A 14,447-nucleotide genomic window follows, 5' to 3' on the forward strand; every position below is an offset into this window, starting at 1 on the left:
GCCATGATAGGCATGGACTCTAGCCTTCGGAAACTCTAAGCCCCCAACAGACTCTTTCTTTTATAAGTTGCCCTGGTCATGGTGTCTCTTCACAACAATAGGAAAGTATCTAAGACAATAGTTATAGGCATTTAAATATTTGTGTACGTTTACTTGTTTATTTCCCAGGACTTCCTGCCTAGGACCAGTAAGCTGGACTTCTTTCTCTTTTTGTATTTTTTTTTGTTTGTTTTTGTTTTTGTTTTAACACAGCATTTTACTAAGTTGCCCAGCAGGCCTAGAGCTTACGATCCTCTTTCCTCAGCCTTATGAGTAGCTCGGACTGTATAGGCCTGTGCTGCCAGATCTGGCTGAAATGAAATCTTTCAAAGGAATGCCTGCATCCTTCAGGGTGTTACTGAGATGGCTTCTCTTCTTGATCAAGTATCATTTTGTGGTTGTAGGTGTGGCCTCATTTTTGAGCTCTTCCCATAGAGAAAGCCTCTTCTGCTCATTGCCGGTGTGGTTATGTATGTACCTGGGTGCGTTTGATGTCATGAGGGTTTGGCAGCTTTAGCCTGTGTATAGTTTTAAATCTCCTCTCCCTTCTTTGTCTCATAGTCAGGGAAGTGATGCTGTTGGTACTGCTGCTGCTGGACACCGGTCCATTTGGCTGGAAGACATTCAGACTCTAGCAGAAGTCTTCATGACAGATAGGAAACCAGATCCTGCCAACTGGGAGTATAAATCTCTTTACCGAGGGGATATAGCAAGGTAAGTATTGTGTCCCTGGTCTGCTTGGTAGGTCTCGGTCTCTCTCTCTCTCTCTCTCTCTCTCTCTCTCTCTCTCTCTCTCTCTCTCTCTCTTCCTCCTCCTCCTCTTCTTTTTTCTATTAGAAGTAACATCTTTCTCCTTTGGCTCTCTCAGTACTTCTGTCTTTCTCTCAAGGATTGTTGTGTTTTATCCATTGTCGAGTTGTAAAGTCACACGTCCCTTCTGTATTTTAAAATCAGTGCTTTAGCTGGAAGGTCATTTTGAGTTAATTTTATCCCTGGCACATAGCATAGTGCCTGACCGAGTGGGTGTTCAATAAATGTTTGTTCAGGAATAAATCTAAAAATACCTTATAATAATTAACTTAATCCAGGAACTCTTTGGTCTGATCTATGTGCCATATGAGAAAGTGGCAAGATCATTTTTATTTATTTATTCAGGCCCACACATATGCCATTTAACAAATGACATTTGATGGTAATGCCTTTGTCACATTATTTCTAGCAGACACCAGCAGAGAGTCATAAAAGTAGGGGGGTGGCATTTTGCTTCAGTAATGGTTAGAACTCTTTCTTGTAATCTGTCAAACATATTTGAAAAAAAATATGCATTCCTTTAATCCCAGCTACTTGTGAGGCTAAGGCATGATTGTCAGTCTGAGGGGACTGCTGCCCCCAAAGAACAGCAACAATGAAACAAAATTTGAGTGTTTACTGACTCCCTGTAGACAGTTAGGACTTTGTAGGTCTTGGTACATAAAGAACGAAGGTGCCACCCCTGCTCCCAGTTCCCAGGTCTTAAAGACCCAAGGTATTGACCCTGGGATTTAAACTCTGAGACTTTGGCGTTCAGTTTTCTTTTCGTTTGTTTGATGTCTGTTTTGAATGCCCTCTAGCCCAGGCTGGGTAGATTTCAGCCTCCAGTGTGTGACTGCATCTCCTGTGTACTCATGTCTCACTCATCTTGAGGAGCCGCCCTGCCAGTGTCCTTCACTCTAATACGTAGGGCTGTTTGTTTACTCTTCTTCCTACACCCTCCCCACCTATCTAGTTTATTTATTTGCGCTGGATTCATTTGAATTAATGTCATTCATTGAAATTCTTAAGTTTGTGTGGGTTCTAGCTTCTGGGGTCAAGGGGAGCCAGTAGGTGATTTGATAAGGATCTTATAGGAAACATACCTTCATTGGGGGTAACGTTGCCTTAATTACATACTAAGTTCTACTCAACTCAAAATTCTTGGACAAGTGATAAATGAGATGTACTCTAATGTTGAACAGTATGGAAGTGTTAAATTATGCTTCACCCATACAGTTTGAAGGCAATACAGACTATATTCTTGAGTCTGGTAGACGACTCAGCAGGTAAAGGTCCTTGCCACCAAGTCTGACAACCTGAGTTAGTGACTCAGGACCCACATGGTGGAAGGAGAGACCCACTTCCCACAAGTTGTCCACTGACCTCCATGGGTCACTGTGGCATGCACCTCCCCGCAAATGTAATTAGGGACTGGAGAGATGGCTCAGTGGTTAGGTCCTGTGTTCAATTCCCCACAACCATATGGTGGCTCACAACCATTTGTAATGGAATCTGATGCCCTCTTCTGGTGTACAGATGTGCTTGCACACAGAACACTCATACATACAACACTGACATAAATAAATGTAATTAAAAGTTGTAGTCTTGAAGGGACTGGAGAGATATTTCAGTGGTTAAGAGTGCTGGCTGCTTTTCCAGAGGTCCCAGATTCAATTTCTAGCACCCATGAAAGAAAAGGAAAAAAAATATTCTTGAAGAGTAATTGTGTTGAAGTGTATGAAAGCAGTGGGGAAGGTTCAGAGCTATATGGCAGCTTTTAAAAGGATGTGTACATACAGCCGTATCCAGAAGTACATATCTGTAAACAGTGGGACTTTATTTCCCTTCACGTCTCCATTACTTTGTTATTTAATTTTAGTTTTATTCTATGCGTAAGGGTGTTTTGTGTTCATGTGTATCTGTGCACCATGTGTGTGCAGTGCCCATGGAGGCTAGAAGAAGGTGTCAGATCCTCTGGGACTTGAACTACAGATGATTGTGAGCTATACCATGTGGGTGCTGGGAATCAAACTCAGGTCCTCTGGAAGAGTAGTAGCCAGTGCTCTAGACCGCTGAGCCATGTTCAGTCCTCTACGTCCAGTTTGTCCTTTGGAACTGGAGAGTCTGTACTTTCAGGATCTTGTCATGGCTGCCTGTGGCCATGAGCTTCTAGCTCTGCATGGAATTCCATGGTAATTCTGCCTTCCTACAAACCTTTTCTTTTGGATAACACTGGGTTTTTCAGTCTAATTACTTTAATACTCAAGATTTGTTATCATGGTGTTCAGACCTTGGCAAGATTTAGGAGAACTCGTGTGTTTGAGAAAATATTTCCCTGAATTGGGATTCCCATCACTGGAGCAGGGATGGAGGGACAAGGCACACAGAAAAGGCAGCTGTTGGCAGTGGAGAAAGCAAAGAGGCGGGAAAGCCCAGGCTTGCCTGGGCGTCTTGGAGTTGACAAGGTGGTGGCATCTCTCCCCTGTCCTTTTCTTTCTACGTGGCATTTTATTTTGTAGAATTTCACATACATGGCAAAAGTAGGAAGGATTTTATACTAGTATACACCTCCAACATTCTGCTTCTGATACCCGCTCATGCTTGCCTCCTGACCCGCCTGTCCATCAGCCCATGATACCCGCTCACGCTTGCCTCCTGACCCGCCTGTCCGTCAGCCCATGATACCCGCTCACGCTTGCCTCCTGACCCGCCTGTCCATCAGCCCATCTAAGGTTTTGATACATTTCAAAATGAGACACAGACAGCACACTGTCTCCTAAGTATGCATATCAGTAACTAGACTTCAGTAGCTTTTTAGGGCTTTTCTTTGGTCTAAATTTACGTGCAATTAATCTTTAGTCTTGCATATTGATGAGTACCTACACCTGTGTAACCGTGATCTCTGTGACACCCACACAGCTCTTCGTGCTCCTCCAGGTAGCTCGCACCCCATGAGTGGGTGAGCAGTGTTTGCTGCTGTCATGAGTCTCATCTTCTGTTGTCTTGTCTGCCTAGAATGTTGTAAGTGGGATTACACAGCACGTACGCTCCTGTGCCTGGCTTTTTTCACTCAGCATGGTGTTTCTGAAATCTAGCATGTGGCATTTGTCAGAAGTTTGTCTCATATATTATTCTATTTTATGATGTTACTGCTACTTGTTATGAGTTCTTCTGTTGATGGCCACCTGGGTTCTTTCCATTTTTAGCTGCTGAGAATATTTGAGTACAAGTCTTTGTGTAGACATGTGGTTTATTTTCTTTTGGGCAAATACCTTGGAATAGAATTGCCAGGTCACAGGGTGTGTGTATTTAGTTTTTTTTTTTTTAAAGATTTATTTATTTATTATATATTATCTATACAGTGTTCTGTCTGCATATATGCCTACAGGCCCGAAGAGGGTGCCATATCTTAGTATAGAGGGTTGTGAGCCACCATGTGGTTGCTGGGAATTGAACTCAGGACCTCTGGAACAGCAGGCAGTGCTCTTAACTGCTGAGCCATCTCTCCAGCCCGTGTGTTTAGTTTTTTAAGGTACTGCCATACCTTTCCCACCAGCAACAGGTGAGAGCTGTGCTCACAGCATTTGATGCTGTCCATCGTGAAAGGTTCAGTCACCTGGGGTGTGTGCTGTACCCCAGCCTGGTTTATTTGGTCATTTCCAGGAGGGCTAGTGATACTGAATGTTTCATGCATGTTTTGCCTCTATGTCTCCTTGTGTGAGATGTCAGTTCACGCTCTTGCCCTGTTTTTAGTTGGGTCATTTGCTGACAGTTGTAAGGTTAATTAGAATTACTTTCGTCATTGTTCTTAGGTCCAGCGATGAATTTTCACATATTGGATGGATTTTTATTCTATTTTTAGTATTTCCAGTGACACGTGAGATATTCGATGGGGCGGGGAGGTCGATGAATGAGTGGTTGATGATTTTAATTAATGGGTGTTTTTTTCGGGGTTTTGTGAGTCTCTGACTGCGTGTTCTGTAAAAACACTTTAGAGCCCAGCAGCCTCTTTTCCTTTAGAGTAGAAAAGAACCAAATGCTATTTCCTTTGACTCACTTAAAAAGAAAGAATCTTAAACTGTAGGCTGCCCTCCGAAGCCTGAAGCAGGGTATAGCAGAGCACCGGGGAGGGGAACAATTGACCTGACAGACAGGTGCTCTGGGTTCCTGGTGTCAGGATGCTCATTTAAGAATGGGTGTCCTGCCTTGCCTGTCACATAAGGCTGTGATAAGCAAGTAATATAATGTATGTGACAGACCCTTATAGAGCTTCAGAGAAACATATAGATCTAGAAGGCTTAGTCTTAAATCCTTAGAGGTGTTACCAGCAGGTTGAAGAACAAGGAGAACTCAAGCCAGGCAGAGTAAAACTGACGGCCGATCTCTTGGGGCTCTTCGTCTATTCAAGGTGAATGCATAAGAATTAGGTCTCAGGACGTTCAGCTGTACAGAGGGAACAGGCCACACATTTTTTCTCAACTGCTTGTTTTCTATTTCTAATCAGGTACAAGAGGAAAGGAGACTCCTGCCTGGGCATTAATCCTAAGAAACAGTGTATATCTTGGGAAGGGACTTCTGCAGTTAAGAAGCATTCACACAAGCACCTGGAGCGCTATTTTACCAAGAAGAGTGTGGGATTAATGCACACTGAGGGGATTGCTGTGTGTGGTAACACCGAGCCTCCCTCCTCTGAACCAGTCCCGTTTATCCCAGTGAAGGACTCTGCTGATGTGGCTCCTCCTGTTGCAACATGGCTGAATCCTCTGGGGATTTATGATCAGTCAACTACACAGTGGTTACAAGGACAGGGTCCGCTAGAGCAAGAACCAAAGCAGCCAGACTCACAGCGGGACCGGGAGAGCGCTGCTCTTAAGGCCAGAGTGGAGGAGTTCAACAGAAAAGTGCGGGAGAATCCTCGGGATACTCAGCTGTGGATGGCCTTTGTAGCTTTCCAGGTAAGCGCCACTGTCCTAGTTCTCTTCCTTTGAAATGGTAGTTCTGGTTTGAGCTGATCCATTTGCTCTGTAGCATCCATTCACCCATGCATGCATGCATGCATTCATCTGGTGGTACTGGGGATTGAACCCAGGATCTTGCATATGCAAGCATTCTACCATTGACCTCCCAAGCTCTTTTTTACTTTATTTTGAGCCAAGATCTAAGTTGCCCAGGCTGGCCTTGAACTTGCCATACTCCTGCCTCTGCCACCAAAGTAGTTGGGATTATAGGTGTGCACCACTATACTTGGTCCTGTCCTGTAGTACTTTTTGAACTGCTCTGAAAAAGCCTGGGCCTGGCTTCTTGTTAGTTGTAGCCTTTGACCTGAGCTTGCTCAGAGTTCAATGAAGAAGCCCAATCCTCTGAGGAATACATGCAGCGTAGGGTAGGGATGCTGTGTTATCTGGGAGTGGAGTAAACTGAATAGATTGGAATCTGTCTTTCTTTCTTTCTTTCTTTCTTTCTTTCTTTCTTTCTTTCTTTCTTTCTTCCTTCCTTCCTTCCTTCCTTCCTTCCTTCCTTCCTTTCTTTCTTTCTCTTTCTTTCTTTCTTTCCAGCCTTGTTTTCACCATGTCTCTTTATTGCTTTATTTATTTTTAAGGATTTATTTATTTATTTATTTATTTATTTATTTATTTTACAGTGTTCTGTCTGTATGTCTGCCTCCAGGCCAGAAGAGGGCCACAGATTTCATTATAGATGGTTGTGAGTCACCTTGGGGTTGCTGGGAATTGAACTCAGGACCTCTGGAAGAACAATAAGTGCTCTTAACCTCTGAGCCATCTCTCCAGCCCCCAGAATGTTTCTTTTTTTAGTGGGGATGTGGAGTGTGGTTGGAGGGGCTGGAGATGAGCGTAGGGGTGAGTGGCTGTAGGGTTGCTGCTGGGATGGCACCCAGGGCCGCATAGATGAGCACTCTCACTGATTGGGATCTCAGCCCAGGAGTGCAGTTTGGGGAGAAGGCTGAGGACAAGGCAGCCCTGGAGTACAGAGCACACAAGTGAGGGCACGGACTGGGAAGACAGGTCTGCTCGGGGTTCCTGACTTAGAGGCTGTGCCCTGTGCCCTAGTATGCACATCTGTCATTTGTTTTGTTTTTGAGTAGTTAGTAGATTATGGCTGTTTTATTGGTAATATTGGTTCTGTCCTATTCCGTGCCCTGTGCTAGTTATTGATGTATAAAACCATGTTGAGAACGACACGGAGGCTAAAGAGATAGCTCAGTGGTTAAGAGCTTTGCTGCATAGTTATGAGGACCAGAATTCAGATCCAGTACCCATGTAACAAGCAAGACATCTGTGTATGCCTATCACTCATCTCTAAGGTTGTGCGTGTGTGCCCCCGTCTTTCTGTCTACAGAGAAAAGAGGCTTGCTAGAGAGATCCTGCGTCAGGAATAAGGCAGAGTGTGGTAAAGGAGGACAGCTGACATCCTCTTCCGGTCAACAAGTATACGCAGGCACATGTGCCTACACACATGCACATATAGTAATAATGTCTCAAAGCCCAGAATGACAAGGGCAGACAGCTCTGTCTGGAGATATAGAGGTAGAATACATCAGGTGTCATAGGCACCCAGGAACTGTGTGTTTACTAAAAGGACTTGTCATAAGTAAGTGGTTTATCAACGGAATCTCACTGGTAGCCCAGTATGAAAGCAGGAACTCCCTGGGAGTCCTGCAGGCTGAGCACGGTGGAACTGAGGAGCACATGTGTGTAGTTTGCATTAGTAAGCCGTTGTCCTTGTTCTTTAGGATGAGGTCATGAGGAGCCCTGGCCTGTATGCCCTTGAGGACGGAGAGCAGGAGAAGCACAGGAAGTCCCTGAAGCTCCTCCTGGAGAAGAAGCTGGCCGTGCTAGAGCGAGCCATCGAGAGCAACCCAAGCAGTGTGGACCTGAAGCTCGCCAAGCTGCAGCTGTGTGCGGAGTTCTGGGAGCCCAGTGCGCTGGCCAAGGAGTGGCAGAAGCTCCTCTTTCTGCATCCCAACAACACGGACCTGTGGCAGCGCTACCTCTCCTTTTGCCAGAGTCAGTTTGGTACCTTCTCTGTGTCCAAACTCCACAGTCTGTATGGCAAGTGCTTGAGTACCTTGTCTGCTGTTAAGGATGGCAGCATCTTGTCCCACCCGGTACTACCAGGCACAGAGGAGGCCATGTTTGGTAAGGAGATAAACAGAAGTGGTTGTGTGGGAGGATTTCGTTTTTGTTTGGCTTTATGCTTATTTTAGAAAGGTCTAAATTATCAGAGCAGATTTTTTATTTCAAGCATTACCACTCTGGCTATGACAGAGTGGGTAGGTAGGATGCCAGAGCCTGCTCGGCTCACAGGGTGGGTGGTGGGGTGTCCGTCCGGCTCACAGGGTAGGCGGGTAGATGTTAGAGCTAGTGGAGTTAGAAAAAGATGGACTGGACACCTTTTCTATTTCGTCACCAAGTAAACTATTCCAGTCTTAGTTGCTTTGGCTGCCAGTGGTCATATCAGTTGAGACCCCAGTTACAGGGCGTCTGGCAGGGAGGGACATGAATCCTTACTACGTACAAGTAAGTGACTGGGATTAAATGTTAATGTTTTTGGTGTGTCCCTTAAGGATCTTGGCAGCCGTGAGGTACAGCAGGCAGCATCTTATGCAGTAGGTGGAGAATGTCACTCTTCAGCTTGGGTTCTGGATTTATCCTTTATTGTGACATTGTGCAGATTCTGATCTGGGACAATGTGCACATTTCTGAACCTGTTCGAGCTTGTTCCTTATCGGAAACAGCAGGATAACATTTGCTTTACAAGACCATTGTGAACACGAAGTGAGATAATGCATGATGTACCTGCATATGACAAGCGCTTATTTCTTTGAAACCCCTGTTAGTAAGAATTAATTATCATTGACATTTAGAGACACAGATGCATTGCTCTAGAAATAGTAGGCATTCCCCACACTGACAGAGAGTCTTGTATTTGGGGCTAGAAGGCACAGTTCCATGCATACGTGATCCCATAGGTCTAATCCATAACACCAAGACTAAATAAATGACATGAAAGTGTCTCATTTGATATTATTCATGATATGCTTCTATAGCGTAGTGCTACTTAGTAAATGGAATTACACCACCATTAAAATGAGCTGAACGTTTCAAATGTGAAGCTGTGGTCTGGTCACTCTTGGCTGAAGAGATGGTGAATGAATGGTGAATAATGCCATCTAGTGATGGACCGAGTTCAGCTCCTTGCCTTCTCACAGAAATGGATGCCATCCCCATTCCTCTTGTACTAGTGAATTTGAGTATTGGATAGGTAACATTCAGGCCTACATTTTTAGCTTATTTTAGGATATATAGATGGCTATATTGTTAAAATTTGTGTTTTGTGTAGTTTTGTACAAAAAATAGAAAAACTACACTTTGATTACAGTACTGTTACTATTTTATTTGCTTAAAAAAATTTAAGCTGGGCATAGAGGTGCACACCTGTAGTCATAGCACTATGGAGGCAGGGGCAGGAGGATCTCTTGAGTTTGGGGCCAGCCTGGTCAATGGAGTGAGTTCGAGGATAGCAAGGGCTACACAGAGAAACCCTGTCTCAAAAACCAAAAAGAAAAAAATTACAATTTTCAGGTTTATTTGTGTGTGTGTCTGTGTGTGTGCACATGTGACAGGTACCGAGGAAAGCACCACAGGGTGGCAGAGCCATTGGAAGTGCTTTATAGGTGGTTGTGGGAGTCATCTGACATGGGCGCTAGGAACTAAATTCAGGTCCTCTGGAAGAGCCGTCCCTCCAGCCTGTTCGTTCTTTTAAGTCAAGGACCCTGAAGATACGGCAGCGGCTTGCAGGTGTTCAGTTGCATTTTGGAAAATTGCATTTTCTTGCTGCCGTTAACAAAGACCTGTCCCCTTTGTGCCTTCACTTGCAGCACTGTTTCTTCAGCAGTGCCACTTTCTGCGGCAGGCCGGCCACTCGGAGAAGGTCATCTCTTTGTTCCAGGCCATGGTTGACTTCACCTTCTTCAAGCCTGACAGTGTAAAAGAGCTGCCCACCAAAGTACAGGTACAGCACACTCTGCCTCCCCAGAAGTACTCCAGAGACCAAGGAGAATCCCTCCGTGACGCAGTGACGCAGTGGCAGCAGTGGGTCATGCTGGGTCGATCCTGGCCCCTTCCTCCCAGATACAAGGTCCACGGAGAGGGTGTCCTCCTTCCCCATCACCCTGTTTAAATGCAGCCTTGTTTCCATGGTTCTTATGCCATTTGGAGCCACATGTCATTTTCTCTGTCTTGTCTGGGTTGTATTGCTGCCTCTTCATTGCCTCAAGTCTCCTCTTGTATGGTAAATGAAGTCAGACCTGGGCATTCTGTCAGCAGTCCTCATCATGAAGGGGTTCATCTTTGAGGTGACCCGAGACGTTTTCAGAGTTTACTCCATGTGGTAATGTAACACAGCTAAGAGCTATGCCGCTGTGAAAAACAACCACTTCTGTCTGTCCACTGAAGAAAACTCCATTTTCTGCTTCAGGAAGGGGTCTGGGGGCAGATGGAGAGAACATCTGAATTCATGGTTGGCCCTCGGAAGAAGTTTTGAAAACTCGGCTCTCATGTGAACTGCCAGGGAAGACCATTTTTATCATGATGCTACATTTAGACAAACAAAATCAGGTTTAAAGAATTCCGCCTGTTTAATACTGGTGCAACTGCTATTTAACTAGCCTTCATATGAAGCATTTAAAAATGTGCTGCGATGTTTAATTCCATGCTGTGCTTCAGAAGTTGCTCTGGGGTGCTGTGGTGAGGATCTGAATCCTCCTGTCCTCACCCCTCTGTGATGAGAACAGTTTCTGGTGGAACAACACTGCCCACGCTAGCAGTGTTTCAAGGGCCCCTGCTGTGTTGTGTTAGAGCCCCAAGCCATGTTTGCAGATGTTAAATCCCAGCAGCATAGTTCCTAAGCATCTGCATGCAGCGCAGGGAGGCTACCTATTCAGCAGTGTTGCACTTCTGCTCTCTTGCTGGGAGATGACATCACCATGACTGTAGCAGCCTAAGATGGAACAGGTAGAGGCAGTAACACTGGTCTGTTTTGGTGGACTAAACCAGCTCGTTATACACACATAGCATACTCTTAAAAAACCAGCCTTTGCCTGAGTGTGTGGTTTTGTTTGTCTGTGGCAGTACTGGGAATTGGACCCAGACCTTTACAATTGGTAGACATTGGGTTTTTGTTTGTTTTTAATATCACAGTCTCAAAAGCCGATCTGTAGTCTTTCCAGCCCATTTCCTGAGGGTGACTGGCACCCATTTGCTATCCATGGCGGTGTCAGCACACTCACCCTGCCCTGTGACCCTTGTAGGGATGGTTCCCTGAAGACATGCCCTGCGACCGTCAGCCTATGATGTGCTCCCAGAAACTCGCTTGCCCTCCAAAGGTTCCTTCAGAAAGTTTCCATTAGAGTAGGTTTTGCTGTCGCGAAGTCTTGTTGCTAGTCGATAACAAGATCACTAACAGGACCCGTCCCGCTCAGGGCTCCATTCCTCTGTTGGGGTGATTGCCTGCCTGTAAGTTGCTGTGCATACTGTAGATCCCACATCCAGAAGACAGCAGGGCCCGGCCTTCAAGTGCAGATGGTTTTGCCCCACAGGTACCTCCCTCCACACACCCGTGCCTAAGGCATATACTGAGTTCCTGCTGTGTGCTGCGCTAGAGGTTAGGGTTCAGGAAGGAGCTGCCAGTGGTTAGACTGCACCAGCGGGGGCCGGAACTGGGAAACGCTTTCCTACTCAGCTGCAGACCCTTGTCAGCAGACCTTGACCAGCTGTTCACAACCTGATCTTAGAAGTCACATATACCAGGGGTGGAGTAATGGGGTCTTGGAGGCTGCCTGCGAAAATAATTCCTTTTTCTGTTGTGTTGTGTGTAACATGAATTGACTGTAAACATCGGTCGTACGATGTTTTAGGGATCCTACGCTCCCCAGATAGCCAGCCACCAGGGCTTATTTGGCCTGATGACTTGAGAGTTTTGCTTGTGGTTGGCCTAACTTCTGTATTTAAACTTAAACAGGTGGAATTCTTTGAACCCTTCTGGGACAGCGGAGAGCCCCGTGTTGGGGAGAAGGGCGCCCGAGGCTGGCGGGCGTGGATGCACCAGCAGGAGCGTGGTGGCTGGGTGCTTGTCAATCCAGGTGAGTGCTTCCAGGAAGTTAGGGGCACGCCTTTCTTCTGGGCTTAGGTTCCCCTTCATGACTGTTTCCCTGTAGATGTCAGCAGGACTTACCCAGAGCCCATGGACTCCCATCTCAGCGCGCAGCATCGGGGCCCTGAGTGTTCTGCAGCTGCTGTCGCCATTTTGTGTCCCTCCTGCCAGGCCCAGTTTCTCCTGCCCACAGCGTCACTTGTTTTCGCTGTTCATTTCTTCCTGAGCATGCGTTGTGGTGTAGGTCAGCCACAGTCTGTGTTCCCTTCCCTGAGAAGTCAAGGCTGTTGCGTTGGCTGTGACGAGTAGGACTGAGCACAGACGCTGAGGCCTTGTTGCTTGCCTTTGTGTACATGCGTGTGAACCTCAGTTCTCACCTTTCTGCAGCTGTGGTGGGAGCCTGGTAGCTTTATAAGATGCAGCCAAACTCTTGCTGGATGTGACCACTCCATTTTCCTAAGCCCTTCTTTAATACTACATGTGCAGACTTAGGAAACAAAGTGAAATGCATTGTCGGATACCCTAAATTAACAAACAGTTTCAAATCAAACTGCAGTTATAAGTCATAATTAAAGGTATAAGGCCACTGGCTAAGAATCAGATCGGTTAACCAGTACAGTTATAAATTTTCATTTGTTCAAACTAATTACCTCTAGGTAGCTATTCTTAAAGTGAATTAAAATGAAATGAAATTAAGAATCCAATGAGTCACATGTAGGTGGTGGCAACATTAGCACAGATCATGTTTTTGTCATCTCAGCAAGTTCTTTTGGGCAGTGATATTCTAGAACTTCATTCTCCATTCTTGGTTTCCCCCCGTGAACGCATTAAACACATCACCGTCCGTCCTTTATCGACTTGTTTTTCCTGGGACTCTCCCTGCTTCACGAGAGTCGTTTAGCCAGGGAGGCAGCGTGGTTGTTCTGTCTGTGTGCCACATGCCCAGTATAGCTGGCACAGAAGACCGACAGGGGTGGATGTTGGCTGTACTTTCTGCTCCAGTGAAACAGATGTTTCCTTATCTAGATGAGGATGAGGAGGAGCCAGAAGAGGATGACCAGGAGATAAAAGATAAGACTCTGCCCAGGTGGCAAATCTGGCTTGCTGTTGAACGTTCTCGAGACCAGAGGCACTGGCGGCCCTGGCGTCCAGATAAGACCAAGAAGCAAACAGAAGAAGACTGTGAGGACCCCGAGAGACAGGCATGTACCCTTCACTACAGCAGAAAGCGTTCTCTCTGTCTCTGTCTCTCCCCAGTTATGCCTGGTAGCCAGAAGAGGGCATCAAGTACCCTGGCTTCTTATTTTCCACTATTTCTTTGAGGAAGGGTCTCTCACTGTTTTGATGCCTGGAATTGATCCAGTCTTCACAAGATACCAACTCATTGTTTGGCCTGTGATACAATGTGTGTATAGATTGAGACTTTCTCAGTGGATGAGGCTCTCGTGACCCTCTCTTAAGGGGGTGGGTTGCTCTTGCCCACTCGCTGCTTGTCACCTGAGCCTACAGGCTGTCCTGTGGCAGTGCTCAGGCAGTGAGAGCTGGTGGATGCTGAAGTGTCAGATGCTGGAGCCTGCAGGCCTCGGTGCTGACAGCGTTTGAGGCCAGGCTCAGAGTAGGGGTGGACCAGAAGATGAGCAGCCTCTGCTGAAACCTCAGCAGGCCTGGTGTGGAGAGCAGAGAGCCTGGGAGCCCCCAAGCCCCTTTGTTGGTTGAAGCTCTGGGATGTTTAAAGGGAGGAGGATCATTGTTTGGTGTTTGAGGATTTCAGAGAGTTCACAGTCGAGCGGATTTCTGGAGCAGACTGTCTGAGCAACTTCCTGTCATTTTGCATCTTCTCTAAAAAAGCCCAAGGAGGAAAAGCTTTCTGGTCAGTTGATGGTTCAGCTTGTTGAATCCTGGCCGTCCACTTTTATTGTGCTTGGACCTACTTTCCTCTACCGAGTGGCAGAGAAGCCAGTCCTTGTGAAAGCACCGTGGGCAGGGTAGTGTCCTTGGCTGTGGTTCAGTAATGTATGAAGTCACGTGCAATTAGGCTGCTAATTGATCTTTACAGTCCTTTGCTTCTGCTGCCCCTCCTCACCTGTACCTGTGTATCTGTCTCTGAGCAGTGTTCTTTTCTGAGGCAGATTTCTAGAAAGAAACAACAAAGAGTAAGTCTTCCACCCTAAAGTCAAAGGTCTCTGTAATGGTTGTCTGCCAGCGTAGCTGCAAAGTTGTTTGCTTCTGAAGTGCACGTGGGTCTAGGTTTCCTGTGAGTCCAGCAGGTTGCTTTGGAAGCTGTTGACTTTAGCCTATGGTCTTCCCTCCTTCCCAGCACTCCCTGGGTGTGTGCAAGTTCTCATGGCACCTTCAGGCTGCAGCTTGCTGTTGTCCAGCCGCTCACGTTGCCTGGGGAGGCCTCTTGATTTTTGTGTTTTGCAGAAAACTTAGCTGTTCATGTT

At 46.2% G+C, this 14,447-nt stretch overlaps 1 protein-coding gene across 2 annotated transcripts in view; it reads left to right on the forward strand.

Annotated features, from left to right (window-relative positions):
* Positions 1–14,447, forward strand: part of Nrde2 (NRDE-2, necessary for RNA interference, domain containing) — a 35,592-nt gene that overhangs the window by 11,909 nt on the left and 9,236 nt on the right. For both annotated transcript variants that reach the window (XM_057783219.1, XM_057783220.1), the window contains 6 exons: positions 601–753; positions 5,336–5,786; positions 7,583–7,988; positions 9,731–9,864; positions 11,872–11,992; positions 13,030–13,205. In XM_057783219.1, coding sequence (XP_057639202.1) covers positions 601–753; positions 5,336–5,786; positions 7,583–7,988; positions 9,731–9,864; positions 11,872–11,992; positions 13,030–13,205 — 1,441 coding nt within the window. The remainder of the gene's footprint in view (positions 1–600; positions 754–5,335; positions 5,787–7,582; positions 7,989–9,730; positions 9,865–11,871; positions 11,993–13,029; positions 13,206–14,447) is intronic.

The sequence above is a fragment of the Chionomys nivalis genome, chromosome 10, assembly GCF_950005125.1.
Source record: "Chionomys nivalis chromosome 10, mChiNiv1.1, whole genome shotgun sequence".
In the NCBI taxonomy this organism is placed as follows: Eukaryota; Metazoa; Chordata; class Mammalia; order Rodentia; family Cricetidae; genus Chionomys; species Chionomys nivalis.